The sequence below is a fragment of the Microtus pennsylvanicus genome, chromosome X, assembly GCF_037038515.1.
Source record: "Microtus pennsylvanicus isolate mMicPen1 chromosome X, mMicPen1.hap1, whole genome shotgun sequence".
Taxonomy (NCBI): Eukaryota; Metazoa; Chordata; class Mammalia; order Rodentia; family Cricetidae; genus Microtus; species Microtus pennsylvanicus.
Window position 1 is genome coordinate 126,867,298 of NC_134601.1, and position 18,413 is coordinate 126,885,710.

Below are 18,413 nucleotides of genomic sequence, written 5' to 3' on the forward strand. Positions count from 1 at the left end.
AAAAAAATCCCCGCACAGCAAACAGCCTGAGAGTTCAGTTCCCCTGATTCCTCTCCCACCTCATATGCCACCACAGCCAACGTCTCAATCATGAAACTGCAAACCAAACAGCAAATTCACCTAGACACTCAATCCCCATGTCTGGCAGCCTTGGTGCAACTCATTTACTTCATTGGTTTTTCTTTCCCCATGAGCTCAGGCCCTCACTCAAAGACAACCAGTAAACTCAAGGAGCAGAGACTCATCTTTCCCTGACTCTGTGGACCCCAGCTGACCAGAGCATCCCAGAGCAGGCAGCTCTCAAGAAGGCTCCTAGACTCCCTGGAGCCCCCACGTGATGTCACCTCCGCTGCCCACAATCTCTTCCCCTGACCCCAGGGAGCACCCCACGGTGGGGAGGTGCCTGGAGGCGGCTGCTGCCTACTGTCCCTTCGTCGGGAGAGCGGTCTCCATAGAGACCGCAGGTCCCTGAGCTGGACAGTGCGGGCCGCGACGACCTATGCACCACTGCTGGCGAGAAAATCGCTGCCGTCTCCCCGGAGATTCGGGCTGCAGCAGAGGCAGCTAAGGAAGATGCCTTTTCTCTAAAGTCTTCCTTGCCTGGGAGACACCAGCTGGGCCTGCACTCCCTGCCTGCAGCGCCAAGGCCTCTCTAGCCTCTGGAGGACCGCTCCTCTTGATGGTCTTAACCCTTGCTGTCTGAGAGCCAAGCCGCATTTCCAGGGTTCAGCAAAGGAAGTGGTACTCTGACCGCCAGACTGCTGCACCTGTTTCTCAGAGGAAACGTCCGGGAGACAGCGAGAGACCCAGAGAAAGAATAAGAGTGAAACAGTGAAGGCTTCGTGAGAGGTTCAGAAAGAGGGCATGAGGGTTCTGTGGAGATGGAGGGAGGGAGAGATGTGGGAGCAACAGGCAGAAGAGGGAATTGGGAACCGGTGCGGGGAGGGGGTGGGAGAGGAGGAGGGAGGCTCCCTGGGATGGACCAAGTTGATGTGAATCCCAGAGAGAAGCTTCTAGAATGGGACTTGTGTGCCTGTGGGCTAGACCAGGATCCCTCCTTGGCGCTCCAGCATGGTGCTTTCTGAGAAGCATCCTTGTATTTCTCAGAAGGCATTTCTCTCCAGTGTTAGAATCATGGTTGAGCTATCTCTGTGGGATGGATTTCTCTTTCTCTCCCCGGGGATTGGGAGTTTACAGGGAGAAGGGACCACCATTTCCTGTAGTTACCATTAGGCCCGTGGGCTGTCGCGGGGCTCAAGTCTGTGTTCAAGCTCACAGATGACTTGTTTCCTTGGCATTGCCAGCCGCCCACACCATCTATCTGCCGCCCTACAGTGTGAGACAGAGTCCCTGAAGAGTTACTGTTTTCAATGGAGACAACATTAGCCAGATAGAAACGTCAGAGAAACTCTCCTTGAGATTCCTGACAAACATGAGGACCAGGACGTGACTTAGAAATAGACAGGTAAAAAATTGAGCTCTGTGATTCCTGTGTCAGCAGCAAGTACTTGGACAGATGTCCTCAGATGCCAGCTGCATCAGAAGATACTCAGAGAGAAGGCCCAAGTGTTGTCCCGGCTTCTGGAGGACAGCTGATTTTGGCCAGGAGACCTCTGTGGGGTGGGAGGTTGCTTGTTATGATTGCACAGGTTTCCATGCCTTCCCGATATGGTTTCTCTAGATTGACTCACGCTGTTGGCAGAGTATGGATGTGTGTGCTGACCTCTGTGTGGGCGCTGGTTCCTTAGTCTTGTCCAAAAAGATCAAGTGAGGGTCCTTCTGTGGCTGAGCCTCGCGAGCAATAGAGAAGGGTTCCTATATTTTAATTGCTCAACAGCTCTCTGTCAAAGAGGCAGTGTCTTCACCTACAATACTTTGGCATCTAAGAAAATGTTTTCTCAGTAGCTTTTGTGAGGAAACACCTGTCAGTTACTGTGAAATTTGTACATGGGATTGCACGAGATAGCTAGGTTAAGATCATGGCCTCTGCCCATTTTCTTTAGTCTGCCTGAGGGTGGAAAGGAAACCCGACATCCTCACTCAGGGCTGGGATGGGCAGCCAGTTGTGTATTGCGAGGACTAGCTGCCTTCTCAAGTGATAGTCCTTTACTGAAACAGAATCTGTGTCCAAAATTTATTTACCAGATGGTGAGGAATTAAAGGTAGGGAGACCTCTGTAACTAGAAGATGGTGGATGCAAATTCGAGCCTAGATGGCAGGCCTGAGAGTTTAGATTACTGATGCTACTAGTAAAGACAGCCTGAAAAGAAGTGGCCACCATCAAAACCTAGCTGTGTGACCACCAGTGAGTGGCTGAGCTTCTTTGATGGCCAGCTGCCTCATCTGCAGGGAGGATAGCAACACTGTTTGAACAGCCCTAATGTGAGCCTGCCAAATCCAAATGCCCCAAGTCCTGAGACTTTCCCGGCACCACTTTGAAACTAGACACAAATTCTAGAGCTGACCTCCTCCTGGCAGCTTGTTACAATGGAAGCAAGAGTGGGGAGGTGTCTAAGTGGTCCAGCGTGTGCTCTATATGCCTGGGGATCTGCGTTCAGTCTGAGCATGCACACAGACAAATAGAAAGACAGAAATACACGGGGATGCTTTAAATGTGCATGAATTTTATCAGTATAAAACTGTATAAAATCACCTGTAGGTTTTGTGTATATGAAGAGGAAATCAATTTTACTTTTCATAGCCCTAAGATATCTCATGATATATATGCATATATCATTTACTCAGAAAGAAAACGCAGTGTCAGGGAAGGGCTACCCAGCCTGTACAACAAAGCCCTCCACACCCAGGCTAAGCCCTTCGTGATCATGGAGCCCCAGAATCTCCTCTGTGTTTCATTCCTCTCTGCTGACACCATTACAGGTCTTGCTGGCATTCTCACATCCGGTCCTGCCCTGCAGTTTAGGAGTCTCTGAGCAAAGTGATCTTGCAGGATTTGTGTGTGAATACAGGAAGTGTCACAACTTATTGTTCCGTTCACCCAGAGAAAGCCTGCGCCTTTTATCCCTGCAGTGTCCAGCGTCTAGAAGTGTGTGTTATCAGGGCAGCGGCTACACAACCCTCCGTGTTCTGCAGTGGTATCATGTCAGCTGTTTTTAGTGGAACCGCCTCTGTTTTGAATGACCATGGCACATTTAATCTTGAGTTTCTGTTCCTTTGGGACGATGGCAAGTATTGTGTCTTCTCTCCCTACTCTTCCCGAGGGTCTAGCAGCCGTGCAGACCCCAGTGTCTTCCTTTATGTGTCACAGAACTTTGCTTCACCACACTGGCCTTGTTCTGAGGGTTGGGATCCACTGGTCATGTTATAGATGGATCCACTGTGTCCATAGAAGAGACATACACGCCTGGCGAATGTACTCTGGCTAGTCTGGTGGTGTCGACTTGTAGGAGATGTGACGGTGTCACACAGGCCGTGGGTGGCAGGATCTATGCTGTAATCACAGAGATTAGTGACTGTGGTGGCCAGGAGGGCTTGTCACTGGTGAGCAATGACTCTCTTCCCCCTGGTGCTTGTCTCTGTCCTCTGCTCTCCCCTGAGTCCTTCTTTTCAACTTCCAGTGCAGCTCACATCTCATGTCGACGTCTTTACTCCCCCATGCAGGAGCTCCCCAAGCTGATAACTGTGCTCAATGTCCTGCTTGTTTCGTCTTTCACGCTCATACTTGGGCTTCACTCAGCGTCCAGTGACTTTGATGTTCTTTTCTAGGGACACTGCTAAGAAGACTTTCTTCTCTTCCAGGCCTGGTGAGATAGGATCTACCCTGATAGGCACAGACAGCAGAGAACTCCGGTGAGTCAGGACCTGGACAACTCACCTGTCTGTGCGGTGTTCCTTGCTGGAATCCAGGCTCACCCCTGCTGCCCTTTTACGTGGTAGGTGGCCACTCTTCAGCACCCGTTTCCTTGCACAGATGTGATATTTGGACATTTTTAGCAAAATTTCCTGATATTATTTAAACAAATGGATTAAATAAATTCTATTTTCCTCAACTGAAATAAATTCATTTCCTAAGTGTACTTTATTACAGATGGGAAGGTGGGAAAGATAACATTTAATTTTCAAAGTGAACAACCTCTATTGGTAGCATTGATGGCCTCCACATTGCAAGCATTTGCTTGTTTAGCCACTTATTAATCCTCGTGCACACTGCGGTGCACATGAGGGAGAGAAGGAGCCTGGCCAGGTTTCTTTGGGCTTCATAGACTGGCAAGGTTTGTTTGGCAGTCACCAGATCCTGAGGGCACAGCATGGCCAGAGTGCAGGTTGCTAAGTGTGTGCCACACCACTTAACCTGCTCTGGGCTCCCACTAACTTCCGTGCCTTCCTTGTCTGAACACTGTGTCCCAAGAGAATCTCTAACTCAGACCTCTGGGGAGACTTAGAATCCGAATAGGTACTGCTCCACCACCAAAGAGCAGACATCTCGAGTCAGGCAGACCCAGGCCGGAATTCCATTCTCTGTGATTATGTGATCTTTAGGCACATTACCCAGGTGCTCAGTGCTGGGGCTCTCCTCCACTGCAATGTGGAAAATACCGATTCTAGGAGGCTGACAGTCTTACATGTTTATCAAATGCCCTGAGTTCTCCACAATTCTTATGATAGAGGCTAGTGTACATTTACTAGGGTCAAGGTGATGTGAACGGTGACCAGGGACTCTCACTGGCCACTCACTTGGCTCCCGGACTAGTAATTTAGGTGTACAGATAACCACGCCTTGACCACTGAATAGGCTGTGGCTGGGGTAGTGAAAATACAGGGTGCTGTTGGAATCTTAGGAAGGTCCCCAGACCAAATGGTGGGATGGAAAATGGAGAAGGCCTTGTGGAAGACGTCCTGTGTAAGCTGAGCTCTAAACCGTGGATTGCAGGTGAAAATTTTCTTGGTTTGTAACACCTATGCCAAACATTTCCTCAAAGCCTGCCACCATCATCTATCCCACTGGCCACCATTTGCCAGAGGAATGGGTGAGTGACCCACAGGTGACCAACATGAGTGGAAAAGAATACCTGCTGGGGGCTTTGGGGATATCTGCTCTCAAGAAAGATACAGAAATAAAAAGTTCTCTGCTACACTAGGCTTGTGGCTTCTGTAGATTTCAGGAAAAGACTGGTGGTCCTCAATGGCGTCAGTAGATCACAGATTGTACCTGACCTGCATCCAGCACCCTCCCTACATCCTCCTGACTGTTTACTGAAGCGGGAAATTGCTCTTCCTTCGTGAGGAAGGGTTCTCTTTACTCACGGCCACGGGCAGACTTTCTTACATGATGAGCACTGTGTATCTTTGTGCTTATATATTTGAGTGAGCAATGTGGTATGTTAGTTCAGGACAAGAGCTCTAATTCTTGACAAATTCCCAAATAGCACAGATCTCTGTGCCTTTATTTATCATCTATGTGCCATGTGCCTATATATCATCCTGAGAGAAGTTCTGTCTTACCTGTGAAATAAGTTTGTTATTAAGAACCAAAGTAGGGTTCTATGATGGCTCATGTGTGTAATCCAAACACTCACAAGGGTGAAGCAGGAGGATTGACATGTTTGAGAAGAGTCTGAGCTACAGAGAAAGACCCTATTACAGAAATTTAAGAGTGAAGGAGGAGTAGAATTGCATAGCCACGTCAGAGTGTTCTCTGAGCAGATGGGAAATGTGAGGAGGGAAGGAAGCAGGAAAGAAAGGGGCACGTTTCCTGTCATGACTTCCCCTGCTGCTGCTGGGGGATATTTGGGAGACAGACTTTCCACTCACCTTGTGTCTTTCCGCAAGAAACACAGGAGTTACGCTAGACTGCTCTGAGGGGTCAGTGGCATTTCTGTGTCTGCCCTTTACCAAGCCTTATGGATGGTCCTTGATCAGAATGCTGGCTCTTTTCCTGTGGGTTCCTCCTCTGTCGACTACACATATGCATTTTATATTGCATGGGAATTTCTAATTCAGTTTTAGCCTCCCCTTAGGCCAGTTGTTGTCTCTTCTTGGTTGGTGGATACCACAGGACAGGTGACAGGTGACTTTGTTTGGATCCTTCGTGCCATTGGAAGCTGCCTGAGATGTTGCCTTGCTCCACTATCCAAACCTGTCCCATTCCGCATCTTATTAAACAGGTTTCATTGACACCAGATGCCAGGTCAGACCCAGCCACTGGTCTCTCTGTCCTTAGTATTCAAGTTTTGTGTTTGTGAAATGACAGTCTTTCTACCTACTTCAGGTTTCTGGAGTGAACCTAGTGAAGGATGAAGGGAAGACTCTAGCACGTATTTTGTGTTTGGGGGGCAGTACTACGTGTATGGAACCTGTTCTCTGTCCCATGTTTTCTAGTCTACATCATTTGACGTTTGGTAACACAATGGCTCAGCCAATGTTTTCAAGCTGTTCTGCAGGCAGGTGTGCCATGTTGTAGCTGTGATCTGTAGAGATTCCCCAGAGAAACCATATCAATCAGAAATCTATGTCGTTTCTGTGCCTTTCACATATCCCTGTCTAGTGCTAGAGTCCTGCATTTATTTCAAGGCATTGGCTGCACTAGAATGTGAACCCTGGCAAGTGCAGATTCTGGAGGGCTGGTGTCATGGCTAGATATGATTCATGGAAGAAGTGATATTGTAATTTTGAGCTTTAATTCCACGGGCCAACTGGAATGCTGTAACTCAGGCAGGGTTTGTGTGCTAGGGACAGAAAACTGCATTACCTCTACCCTGGGAGGGGCTTCAGACTTTGCCTGACTTGATGAGGTCCTTTCACACAATCTAACATGTATCACCTAAGTTTAATTGTAGTAGCCTGGGCATTATTGGCAGTAAAGTTTCTCCTTCTGGAAAGAACTGCACAGAAACATTTAGGCTAATGTTTGATCAACAGGCACCACAACCTACCCATGGTGACACATAATAGTGACCACCACCGTGGGGAAACATTACACTCCCAAACAGAAGCTTTGACCAATAAACATTTTGGGTTGTTCTTTTCCAGTCATTGTTTCTTCCCACTCTTCATAAGCTATGTGAGATGATGATAGCGATGGTGATGATGATGGTGGTGGTGGCAGTGGTGATGGTAATGATGCTGGTGATGATGGTTATGGAGGTGGTGAGGATGAGGGAGGAGGAGGAAACAGAAGGTTGCCTTATTTAAATGATAATGGTGATGGTGGTGGTGGTAATGATAGTGATGGTTGTGATGATGATGGTGGTGGTAAGGATGATGGAGGTGGAGGAAACAGAAATTTGCCTTGATTTCAACTGATGTTTGATGTATGATTTGTATTCTTCTGAGGCAAGAGACAGTTGATGAAGTCAGATGAAGGATGGAAGTCATATCTATTTCCCTAGCTGCTCTCTGTATCCAAATAGGGGAAATTTGTGGGCCACCCTGTATTTAATCTCTAGAGAGGCTCATGGGTAACTTCATGAGCATTTGTTGTGGCACTAAAGGACAGGAAATAGTTTTCAGAAGTGTGGGAGAGAAGGAGAGCAAAGTGTGGTTAATTGCTAGTTTGTTCTGTGATTTGATGTTTCTGAAATCCAGGCAATTTCTTGATTAAAGGTCTTTGTGAGACTTATTTTCTCCCTGTGAGAATTAGCATTCTAAATGAAGAAATATACTGGGAGTGTCTCTGTGACATGGAAAACTGATCAGATGTGTGAATCTCTAGTGACAGTTGATTCTCATTAGGGAGTTCTCGATCTCAAGATTCTGCTCTAGCTGGGCAGTGGTGGTGCACACCTTTAGTTCAGCTCTCAGGAAGCAGAGGCAGGAAGATATTTGTGAGTCTGAGGCCATCCTTGTCTACAGAGTGAGTTCTGGGATAGTCTAAAGCACACAGAGAAACCCTGTCTTGAAAAAAGAAATAAAAAAAAAAATAATCCAGCTCTACATGCTTCACACCTAAGGGTTTGCGAGGGGTGGTGATGGCTCTCAGGATTTACCCGAACGAGCCTGAGGTAATAGAGTTTTCAAGGACGGAATTGTTAAGAGTCCCCCTTCCTAGGACATTTGTTTTTAATGTCTTGTAAAAAGTAAGTCACACGGCTTGATAGCTTTCTAATATTGTTCTGGGTTTCCTATGTTTATAACAAGTTCTAAGTATTTGGTGTGTATTGAATAAACTACTGATGTGTAGAATTCCAAATTTGCTGAAATAACAGGGCCAGAGATACCATTCTTACAATTTAATTTAGCAATTTAAAGAGGGAATGTGAGGTGGGCAGAGAAAACAGGTTGTTTTGAGATTCATCCAATACAGGTTTACTGAAAAAATAAGGAAAGATGTCCATTTAATATATACCATTTGGAGTTCTTAGTTAGCATAGAGTGAGTTGACATATTTCTTTTGAATTCTCATTTTAAATACTGATTCCATTTTGAATTAAGCTATGCACATCTGTGTGCATGTGGATTTGTGCATCATGCTTTTGGTTTAAGACTTATTTATACCTATTGTTTTGTCCAGAAGGTGTTTTTATGCATTGTCTTCTAGAAGGGATATTATTATACCACCAACGCTTTTTTTCTGAAATCTTTGATTTACTGCATATATAAATTATGAGATTGGAGTTCATAGCTTTGCATATGGTTATGCAGGGATTTCTGTTTGTTGAAGATTCACCGTTCTCTGATTCCCTTTGTGCTTTCCGTGTCCAGACTCATTTGTAAGGGGCATTTGTTGATTGTTTCCTTTTGTGCATCAGAGTGTCCATCATTCCCATGACAATAGTCTCACTGATTGCTGGCTGGTTTTGTGTCAACTGACACAAGCAAGCATAATTTGTGAAGAAGTAGATCAACTGAGAACAAACTTCCACCACCCTGGCCTATGTGCAAGCCTGTGGTTGTTTTCTTTTATTAAATTGGTTTTATTGAGCTCTCTCTCTATATATTTTTTTTCTGCTTCCCTCCCTTCCTCCCCCCTTCTACCCTTTCCCATGGTCCCCATGCTCCCAATTTACTCAGGAAATCTTATCTTTTACTACTCTGTGGTAGTTTTCTTAACTAGTAATTGAGATGGGGTGGCCAGTCCATTGTGAGTGGTGTCCTGGGGTGTATAAGAGGGCAGGGGGAGCATTTCTCAGGGAGCAAGTCAGTAAGCGGCATTCTTCCATGGCCTCTGCATCTGTTCTTGCCTGCAGGTTCCTGCACTGGGTTCTTGCCCTGACTTCCCTCACTGGGAAACTGTGATATGGCAGTGTAAACTAAAGTAAGCCATTTTCACCCCCAGCTCCTTGTGGTTATGGTGATTCCATCATAGCAGTACAAAACACCGCAAAGACACGGCACTTACAATAAGGCTTCAAAGTAGATGACGTGATTTATCCAAATTCATTCCTGTGTTTCAAACCTTGGAAATTCTACATAGGATGTAGGCTCATCTTTCTCTGAAGAAAAATATTGTTCCAGGATTTTGATTGGCTTTGGATTAATACATTAATTCAACTTGGCAAAACTTTCAACCAGAGCATGCATTTGGCTATGTTTAATGAGGCCTTCTTTCATTAGCGGTTTTGATAGTGGTCTATACACCAGACCCTGGGTATGTTTTTCTTACTTCACAATACATACATACATATATAGACATATATATTTATATCATGTGTGTAGCTGTTATTTTTTGTTATCTGTGTTATTTTTCAAATTTAGTTTTATTCTGTTTACTTGGTCATTTTTCATGTGCAGGCCTTAATTTTTGTCTCGTTCTTGCTGTTTTCTCTGTGTGTGACTTATGTGTGCAGTGAGCATGCGGGTGCATGTGAGGTCTCTTCACCTCAGAGCCACCTTCCAAAAAGTCTCCCCACCCCTTTACCCTGGATGACATCTATTTGTGGTCCCCATCCTCAGGTGTGTGATATCACTCCGGGCTTGTCCTTGTCTGGTGCGGGAGAACTCTCTGTATTCTGCCAATCATGTTACCAATAAACGCTGATTGGCCAGGCAGGAAATATAGGTGGGAAAACCAGACAGGAAATAGAAATGATGTAATGAGAACAGAATTCTGAGAAGGAGGAAGCTGATTCCTCTCTCTCCTGCCCAGAGCACGGAAGCAACAGGATGAGATCTGATCTGCTGAAAAAAAGGTACTGAGCCACATGGCTAACATAGATCAGAAAAATGGATTAATCAAGATGTGAGAGTTAGCCAGTGAGAGGCTAGAGATAATGGGCCAATCAGCTTTATAATTTATGGAGACCTATGTGTGATTTTATTTGTGGCTAAACAGTTGTGGGGAACCTGGCAGGACAGAAAACCCAAACAAACAAGCAAGCGCACTTGTCTCTGTCATTTATTCGGAAACTCTGTCATTAGTTCTGGGAATTTATACAGAGTTAGCTTTTTCCTTCTAGTAAGATGCCGAACAGAAAGCTGAAATACAATGACTAACCCCGGGCTTTTCTTTCTCCCCTTGTCTCCTTTCGTTACAGTCTGGCTGCTTCTGGCTGAACATATTCGGCCCCACTACCTTCTCATTATCATTAAATCCACCACCTGCCCCTTCCTATTGAGACCCCGGGACTATTGTGGCCTCCAGCTCAAACTAGCCCCTCATGGATCCCCTCCCGAAATGGGAATCAGCATTAACTTCCGCATCTTCTCAAGTGACCATTGTGCAGTCCTCCCAGAATGGCTCTGCACCTGCTCATCTCATAGCCTTAGAACAGCTGAGGATAGGCCTCCGCAGCCTGGCCCCCACCCCTGGCTCCGGCACCCCCACATCCTTGGCAGAGGGGATGCTCCAGCAGCAGTATGTGGAGCCAAAGAGCTTACTGGAGAATCGCTGGGGAAGGCTGGGTTTCCCTCAGAAAAAAGCCTTCCTGGGCAAGCTGAGGCGCAGGCACCGAGATCATAGGTCACCTTACCCAGTGGATAGGGACAGCAGAATCTTCCGCTCAGGCAACAAAACTCAGAATTGGTTCCGATGTGAATGCCTCTACTGCCAGACCCGTGGGCAAAGTATTTCCGGGGAAAGGGATGGGAGCACCAATCCTTCCTCCTGGGATACTCTAGTGCAGGGACTAGGTGGCCTTACCCTCAACCTGGGAGCTGACAGGCCGGGTCTCCTGCCAGAGGGGGCGCAGCAGCAGCAACAGCACTTTCAGCAGCAGCAGCAGCAGCAGCAGCAGCAGCAGCAGCACCTTCAGATGCAGCAACAGCACCTTCAGCAGCATCAGCAGCCCCCACTGCTGGCCCATCAGGAGCCAGAGGGGAGGTGCCAGCAGGAAAGCAAGGGCAGGTTCCAGAGGCTGTTCAACGAGTGGTTTGAAGAAAACTGAGGTCTTCGTGGGATCCAGAGACCTGAAAGGATTCACACAGAGCTTCACTGCCAGCTTTGCGCTTAGGCTCCTTTGTAGGACAGACAACTCAGCTGTCCATTGAGGGGAGTCCCAACACCTGCACGTTCTGACCAACATCTTCCAGGCATGAGATCTGACCCATTCCCAGGAAAGACCTCAGCTTTCCGGCGTCTTATCTGTGGAGTACTGTGCCGCGTCCTAGTGCAAAGGAGACTAGAGACCCCTGGTCCTCACCTCCTCTCCTCTGCTCCCGTGATGCATGCTGACGCTCCCTGCCTGGATCTCTGCCTTTCCTCCCTACTTCCTTATTAGTAGAGTGAGGGTGTCTATGGCCTTGTGAATGACCACATGCTTCTGTGCCATTCGATCCAGGGGGAAGAATCTGCAGCTGTAGAGTGTGAGGGGACTATGGGATCGGACCATGGTGGCTCACCATTTGACCTTCTGTATAAAGAAGATATGACTGTGACAGTTAGCTGTACGTTCATGGGGAGCTGTTTCTTAACAGTTGAGGACTATTCTCCCACAATGGAATTTCTGATGGAGTACCTCATTGTCAATACCAAATAATAACCATGCTTATGAAAGGACAGTGACTTAGAACTCAGGTTGCTGGTATTTTGTTTATTGTCAGAGCTGGAAAATCCCTGACTGGTAGGCAAAATACAACAGGAGGATCTCAGCCCAATGGAGATTCGGAAAGCAGGGTGGAGTGGACTGGCATGGGACTGGAGCGGGACGGTGTAGTGGTTTAAATGAGACGGACCCCCATTGGCTCATATGGTCATATTCTGGGTTCCTGACTGGAATATTTGGGGAGGATTAGGGGATGTGACCCTGTTGGGGAGGCGTGTCACTGGGAGTGAGTTTTGAGGTTTCCAAAGCTCAGTCCATTCGCAGTTAGCCCTCTCTCTGCCTCTTGTTTGTGTATCTGAGGGAAGATCTCACCACTGTCCCAGCACCATGCCTACCTGCATGCTGCCTTGCTCCCTGCCATGATGGTAAGGGAATCAAACGCTGTGCAGATATGAGCCTAAAATTAAATGCTTCTTTAAAAGTTGCCTTGGTTGAGTGTTTCTTCATGGTAACAGAAAAGCAGCTAAGACAGCACAAGGAAATCCAGTCCAGTTCTCTTTGGAGCACTGCACTCCGTGGTACTAACATCCAAAACGGCCAGGCTGTAAGCTTGGAAGTGGATGCTCTTGTCCCCAGAAGAGAGAGTCCCAAGTGTCATTGGGACCTGGCTGCAGCTCGGGTGGGTTGTCATTGATGTGCTGGCTGAGGGGGGCAGTGGCCGTTCCTTAGAGGTGTGTGTGTGTGTGTGTGTGTGTGTGTGTGTGTGTGTGTGTGTGTGTGCCAATGAACATGGGCAGCAGCCGTGTGTGCCGCATGAGAAACAGAGCTCCACTGTATTATCTCAGAGTTGTGTCAGTATCTAGACACATTCTTTTCAATTCAAGAGACCGGGATGTTTAAACTGACACTGCCCCATAAGGGATCCTGCGATGCAGCCCCAGTCAGAGACCACTCTACTCCTGGGAGCTGAAAACAAACCGTGCTTTGTGTCAGTGTGCCCTTCAGGAGAGAACCCAGTGTTGCCTTGCTGCAAAAATCCACCTGTCTCCTGGCAACAGAGGCAGCCTGAGAACATGTGAGATTCTCAGCTCCCGCACTTGCTGATATCTCATCCATGGTACAGAATTTAACCGAGCATTTCAGAATTACCTGCCAACTCCTGAGAAGAGCCAAAATAAACGAGGGCTTTTCTTTGTTGAAGTCACAGGCCTGAATTCAGAATGGTGAATTCAGAATGGTTTAGCACATGGCAGTGCACACTGGCAGTTTCTTTAGTAGGCCTAAGACAATATTCTGTGTATTCTTCTACACTCCCTCTTCCAGCCTCTCTCATAGAGCCATCATTTTAACAAGTGTTTGTTTCTAATGCAGTGTTGCTTCCTTGTTATGGACCTAGGTATGGTCGCACAGAGAGCAGGAGACCGAGCTGGCACACAAGCCTGTGCAGTCTGCTTTCTAGCGGCCCCTCCTTTCCAGTTCCCCTCTGTGATGACGGGAGTGAAGTGCAGAGACCTCTGGACACCTCCTGCTTCAATGGATCACGTCTTTGTATGATGCTCTGTCGAATCCGCACCACTGCTCATGGGCAGGCATAAGTACTCCAGCTTCACAGAGGGTTTTTGTAGGTGCGAAACGGTAGCCAGAGACAATAGCCTTTGTCTGACTCCCGCACAAACCCCTGTGCCCTGTAGACACTCTTTGTCTGTCTGTGGCCACCCAGGCCCCTTAAGCTACCGTCAGTCATTGAACCTACCGCCAGCCTTTGTTTCCCCTCAGTTTATCCCTCCTCTATTCTTTGCTGAGCTGGCTCCATGGTGAGGGTAGGAGAGGAATTGTGGGGGTTTTCCTTGTCCTGACTTGGTGATCATTTCATCATGGAGGAACAACTGACATTGACTCCCAGTTCATTTCTTACTGTTAGAATAAAATGGCCAGGACTGGGTAAATAATGAGAGCAGAAAGTTCCTTTGTAACTAGATCAGGGTCCATAGAGCCATTCACTAAGGAAATCATCCAGCAGAGACGGGAAGTTACTGTTTTAAGTTCTGCTCCTCTTAGGAGAGCTGAGAAGGGGACAGAACAACTTTCCCAAAACAGCAACAGAACGCCCCACGCTGCCTTACATCTCGTCTCCATCCTAAGTGTTCTGGAGACCAGGGGGATTGATGAGATCGGGCAATCCTTCTGGAGCTCTGTCTCGCCCCTCTGATTAGGCACATTTCTGAGGTTGGTGATGTCTCTGCTCCTCTTGCTAACATCCTCCTCATGATTCCGGCATGCTCTTGGTGTCTGGCTTCAGGCCTGTTTTGAAATAATACAGAGTCTAGTTAGTTCCTGCTGATATCAACGTTGTGGTCCTCCAGGGGCTTCAGGGCTGGGGTGGTGGCAGGATTAGCAAAGAACAAGCAAACCAGTAACCATGCATACGTATTCAGCTACTAAGCAGAAGCATGAAGATTCCTTTCTATAATATGGAGATCAAACTCTTCTATATAATGCAGCACAAATGGATAGGTGTCCCCATCCATCCTCCAGACCCATCCCTTCTCACAGTTCTGTAGTCCAGGAAGAACAACACTGAGGAGCTGTCTTCTCCTGCATCAGTAGGGACTCATTTGCGTGTCCTCCAATGGCTGAGTGCACCAAGGCTCGTGGACGTGAATTGTTTACTCACTGGGCTCAGAGGCAAACACACTCACAAAATTCGTTTAGTTTGTTTTCCTGTGTTTCTCTTTGTGTGTGTTGTATCCCAGCATTTGGCCAGAGCTTGGCACTGATGTCTTTCTTGTCCACTCTCCACTTTATTTGCTGAGTCCTGTTCTCTCACTGAACACAGAACTAGCCAGAGATTTCCTGTCTCTTCCTCCAGAGTGCAGGGATTACAAGAGCTCACCAGAGTCACGTGGTTTAACATGGATGCTGAATCTTAACTGTGCTTGTCCCGCTTGCCTGGCAAGCACTGTACCCATTCAGCCTGCTTAGCATCCTGACCACCCTCTTCACGGTCCTTTTGCTCCACCCACTATAGGAGAGCCCTCCTAACCTAAATACCTCCTTCGGTTAATTCTCCCCTCCAACATTAGTTTGCTGTGTTTCTACAATATGACAGTTTTGTTTTGTTTTGTTTCTTTGAGAAGGCTCATTCTTAAATAGCTCAGGCTGTCCTGGGACTCCCTATGTAGACTAGGCTTAGCCTGATGGGATCTCGTCCTGAGACCACTATTACCTTTAGTTCTGCAGCATTGGGCTTTGCTTTAAACTTTTTAATCTCTTTGAGCACTGGACTTAGCTCTCATAAACTTCCTGGTGCTCCTTTTCTCCTCTCACTTCACATTTTGCATCTCTCCTTCTCCAGCATTCTTCTTTCCTGTGTGCACCTGGAACTAAAGAGTGACCACTAATTGTTACCCAATACAGGCCACACTAGAGGGTCTTGAAATCTCCCCTTCCGGTGCTATTAATCTAAAGTTCTTCGTGTTAGCATCAGGCAGATGTTATGAACCATGGCAATATGCAGCAGCAATCTTTTTGAAATATCACAAGACCACATTTACTGATACTCTTCTCCCCTGAAAGCTCTTGATCTGGGCACTCACCGCCTATGTGGGTCTCAGGATCACATTCTTCTAAAACTCTTGCAGTATGGTTTATTAATCTGTGCTTAAAGTGGTTGACTGCGTTCCTGCTCCAAAGTCCATATTCGGCTCAGAAGAAGCATATCTGCCACAGCAATGTGCAGCTGGCTAGGGGCTTAGTCACTGCTCTGTTGCTGTGCAGACAGACCATGCTCGTGCAACCTTCATGAGAGCAAGCATGTAATTGGGGCATGCTTACAGCTTCAGGGGTTTAGTCTACCGACATCATGATGGTAGACAGGGTGCTGGAGAAGTAGTTGAAAGTTCTACATCCAGAATTGCTCACTGCAGGAAGGGAGGGAGAGAGAGAACGAGAGAGAGAGAGAGAGAGAGCCATTGGGCCTGGCTTGAGCATTTGAAACCTCCAAGCCCACTCCCAATGAGCTGCTTCCTCCAAGAAGACCACCAGGACTCCAACAAGGCAGCATCTCCTAAGCCTTCTGAGAAGTACTACTCCCTGATGACTACGCATTCAATCTTAGAGCCTATGTATTTGTGTGGTTGGGGAGCCATTCTTATTTAAACCACTACACACACTGAGATTGGAACATGCTGGCTTGGACTTCCTCTATGGAATTCCTTCATTTCAGCACTTGGTGGCATGAAGGGGGTGTTGTTCAAAGGGCACAGGAGCAAATGCTAATCCTCCTATGGTGATCACCATTGAACAGCCTATGGGGTTGAGAGTCAAATGCACGATGATGCTTAAGCAGTAAGTTAAATGGGATATTGCTGTGTCAGGGACTATAAAATGGTTTAAATACCTGAAAATGCTACTGCAGACTTTTCACAAACCAGACAAAGGGCCAATGACCCTTAGACAGACTTCGGAAGTAAGTTAGTTATACAACAATCTGAAAAAGACTTTCCCATCTAATCTCAGAGACCTGTTATCTAAAACGTTAGTCTTTGGCAAGGGTAATGGAGAACATTGCCAGATTTGAAGGACATTAACGAGGTTTTACAACGTATGGAAGCCTTCAAACCGGGCTTCGTTTTACCTACTATTATTCTAACGATTGGCAATGGAGAACTGCAGATCTAAAGGATGAGTTTTTCACCATCCCCTAACTTCACAAGAACGCAAAAGACTTCTTTTGCCATAGAAATATTAATATTAGATTCACCTGTGAAAAGATATTAATAAAAAGTGCTAAGTCAAGGTATAATTAAACAGCCCAAAGAGATGTTAGTTATATGTTGGCTTTCTTTTGGCTCCTGTGAAAAAAGCTGTTCCCTCAGGCACACATTACCCATGCTATAGATGGGAATCTGATTGCTGTCCCTGAGGCACAACTTTAGAGGACCTCAGGCAAGAGAAGATTTGTATTTTCTCATCAAAGCTGTTCTTGACCTAGCAATGGATGGTTGGTGAAATTAGGGTCTGCCTACAACAGAAATAGTTTATTGGAATCCACCAAATCAACAAAGGGCAGCATTTCATGCCAATTTCATTTCAGCCTCAATTTGATATTCTGCAGTAAAATATCTGCTAGTTGAGCCAGGTAGGATGCCAGCCAGTGGGGATGCTTAGGATGATGTCTCACACGTGTCCGCAGACCTCTCCTTGAGCAATCTGGTGTCTGAACCAGCTACAAATCTCATGGTTACCTGGAGTAAAAGCCACAGGCTATTTGATTGATCTGAATATTCTTGTATGAAGGGGGTATGTTCAACCACATAAAAGTTGAGAGGGAAATGCATTTCAACAGATCCACGTGTATAACGAAGGGAAAAATGAATAAATGCTATTCCAGCTCTCAAGTTCACTCCCACTTCCACGTCAGTTGCTTCACTGTGAAAACTAGCTTTGTCCTGCCCAATCTGAAGGATGGCTCACGAGAGTAGTTTGCTTGTTAGGAAAGGGAATGACTGTGTTCAAAGTGCTCTTGTCCAAAGTAGCCTTCAACATTACTGACAGCTCCGATTTGATCAGGCAGTTTTCTGGTCCCTAGGTAGTAGTCTCCTTTAAAAACCTGCCTCCATGCTTCGATCTATTAAAACAGAGATAATTGTGGGTTTATAATTTAAAAAGCAACTGTTTAAATCATACTGCTTATTTTTTCCTCACTTAATAATTTTTTTGAAGATTTTAGGCATGAAAACAATCTTCTCAATAAATAAATTCAATTGCAGAGTTTAGCAGCTTATGTGATTTCTTTCCCTGTACTAGACCTGGGGCTAAGTCATTTCGATAGACACAGCCCCTTTTTCCTGATTAATTTGTTTTCTAAATGTTCTCTTGGGACTCACAGGTTAAGATCCTGGTTTTACCGAAGCCAGGTTTTTGCACCTGTCTGTGGTAATGGACTGTAGATTTGCGTGAACCCCTTTTGGGTTAGTCCTTACATGAGGAAGATGATAGCCTACTTTGTGCTCCTCAGCCAGCGCCCTAGTGAAGTGTAATGACCCAAGCTGTTCTGACTAATTGTGTTCTTGATCTAGCTGCTGTTTAAGCTGTGAAAAGGTTTATCGTATTATCTTTTCTTCTCATTAAACAAGGGCCTGAACTTTTTTTTTCTAAAATAAGGGTTTTCATAGGTTTTCCTTTGTATAGACTGCTAATTGTATAATAATATAAAAGTCAGCCAGGTGGTGGTGGCACACACCTTTATACACAGTACTTGGGAGTCAGGGGCAGGCATATCTTTGTGAGTTTGAGGCCATCCTGGTCTACGAAGTGAGTTCCATGGGACCTAGAATTGTTACACAGGAAAACGCTGTCAGGAAAACTAAACGGAAACAAACAAACAAAAAAAAACCAAACAAACAAAAAGAAAGTAAAATCCATTACTGTTCTTTTCTGGGTTATTTTTTGGACTTCTGAGGCAAAAAAAAAAAAAAAAAAAAAAACAAAAACCTATATAACCTGGGCATTTTGAAAACAGAACCCAGTTGA

General features: G+C 46.2%; 2 protein-coding genes across 6 annotated transcripts in view; one reads left to right on the forward strand and one right to left on the reverse strand.

The window, feature by feature from the left end:
* The window catches only part of Cldn34 (claudin 34), a 32,741-nt gene extending 28,793 nt beyond the window's left edge, over positions 1–3,948 (reverse strand). Inside the window, exons 1-3 of the mRNA XM_075957012.1 lie at positions 3,836–3,948; positions 1,228–1,361; positions 345–549 (exon numbers count right to left, since the gene is read on the reverse strand). Coding sequence (XP_075813127.1) covers positions 345–549; positions 1,228–1,361; positions 3,836–3,948 — 452 coding nt within the window. The remainder of the gene's footprint in view (positions 1–344; positions 550–1,227; positions 1,362–3,835) is intronic.
* Positions 277–12,363, forward strand: LOC142841241 (protein FAM156A/FAM156B-like). Of its 5 annotated transcripts, XM_075958065.1 has the most exons (4): positions 399–849; positions 3,760–3,893; positions 9,147–9,214; positions 10,434–12,363. In XM_075958065.1, exon 4 carries the CDS (start codon positions 10,557–10,559, stop codon positions 11,280–11,282), a length of 726 nt encoding a protein of 241 aa, XP_075814180.1. In that variant the 5' UTR covers positions 399–849; positions 3,760–3,893; positions 9,147–9,214; positions 10,434–10,556; the 3' UTR covers positions 11,283–12,363. The 5 variants fall into 5 exon arrangements, with proteins under 5 accessions (XP_075814178.1, XP_075814180.1, XP_075814179.1 ...); XM_075958063.1 differs by lacking the exon at positions 9,147–9,214 and having other exon boundaries at positions 277–849; XM_075958064.1 differs by lacking the exon at positions 9,147–9,214 and having other exon boundaries at positions 3,727–3,893.
* The last annotated feature ends 6,050 nt before the right edge of the window (positions 12,364–18,413 follow it).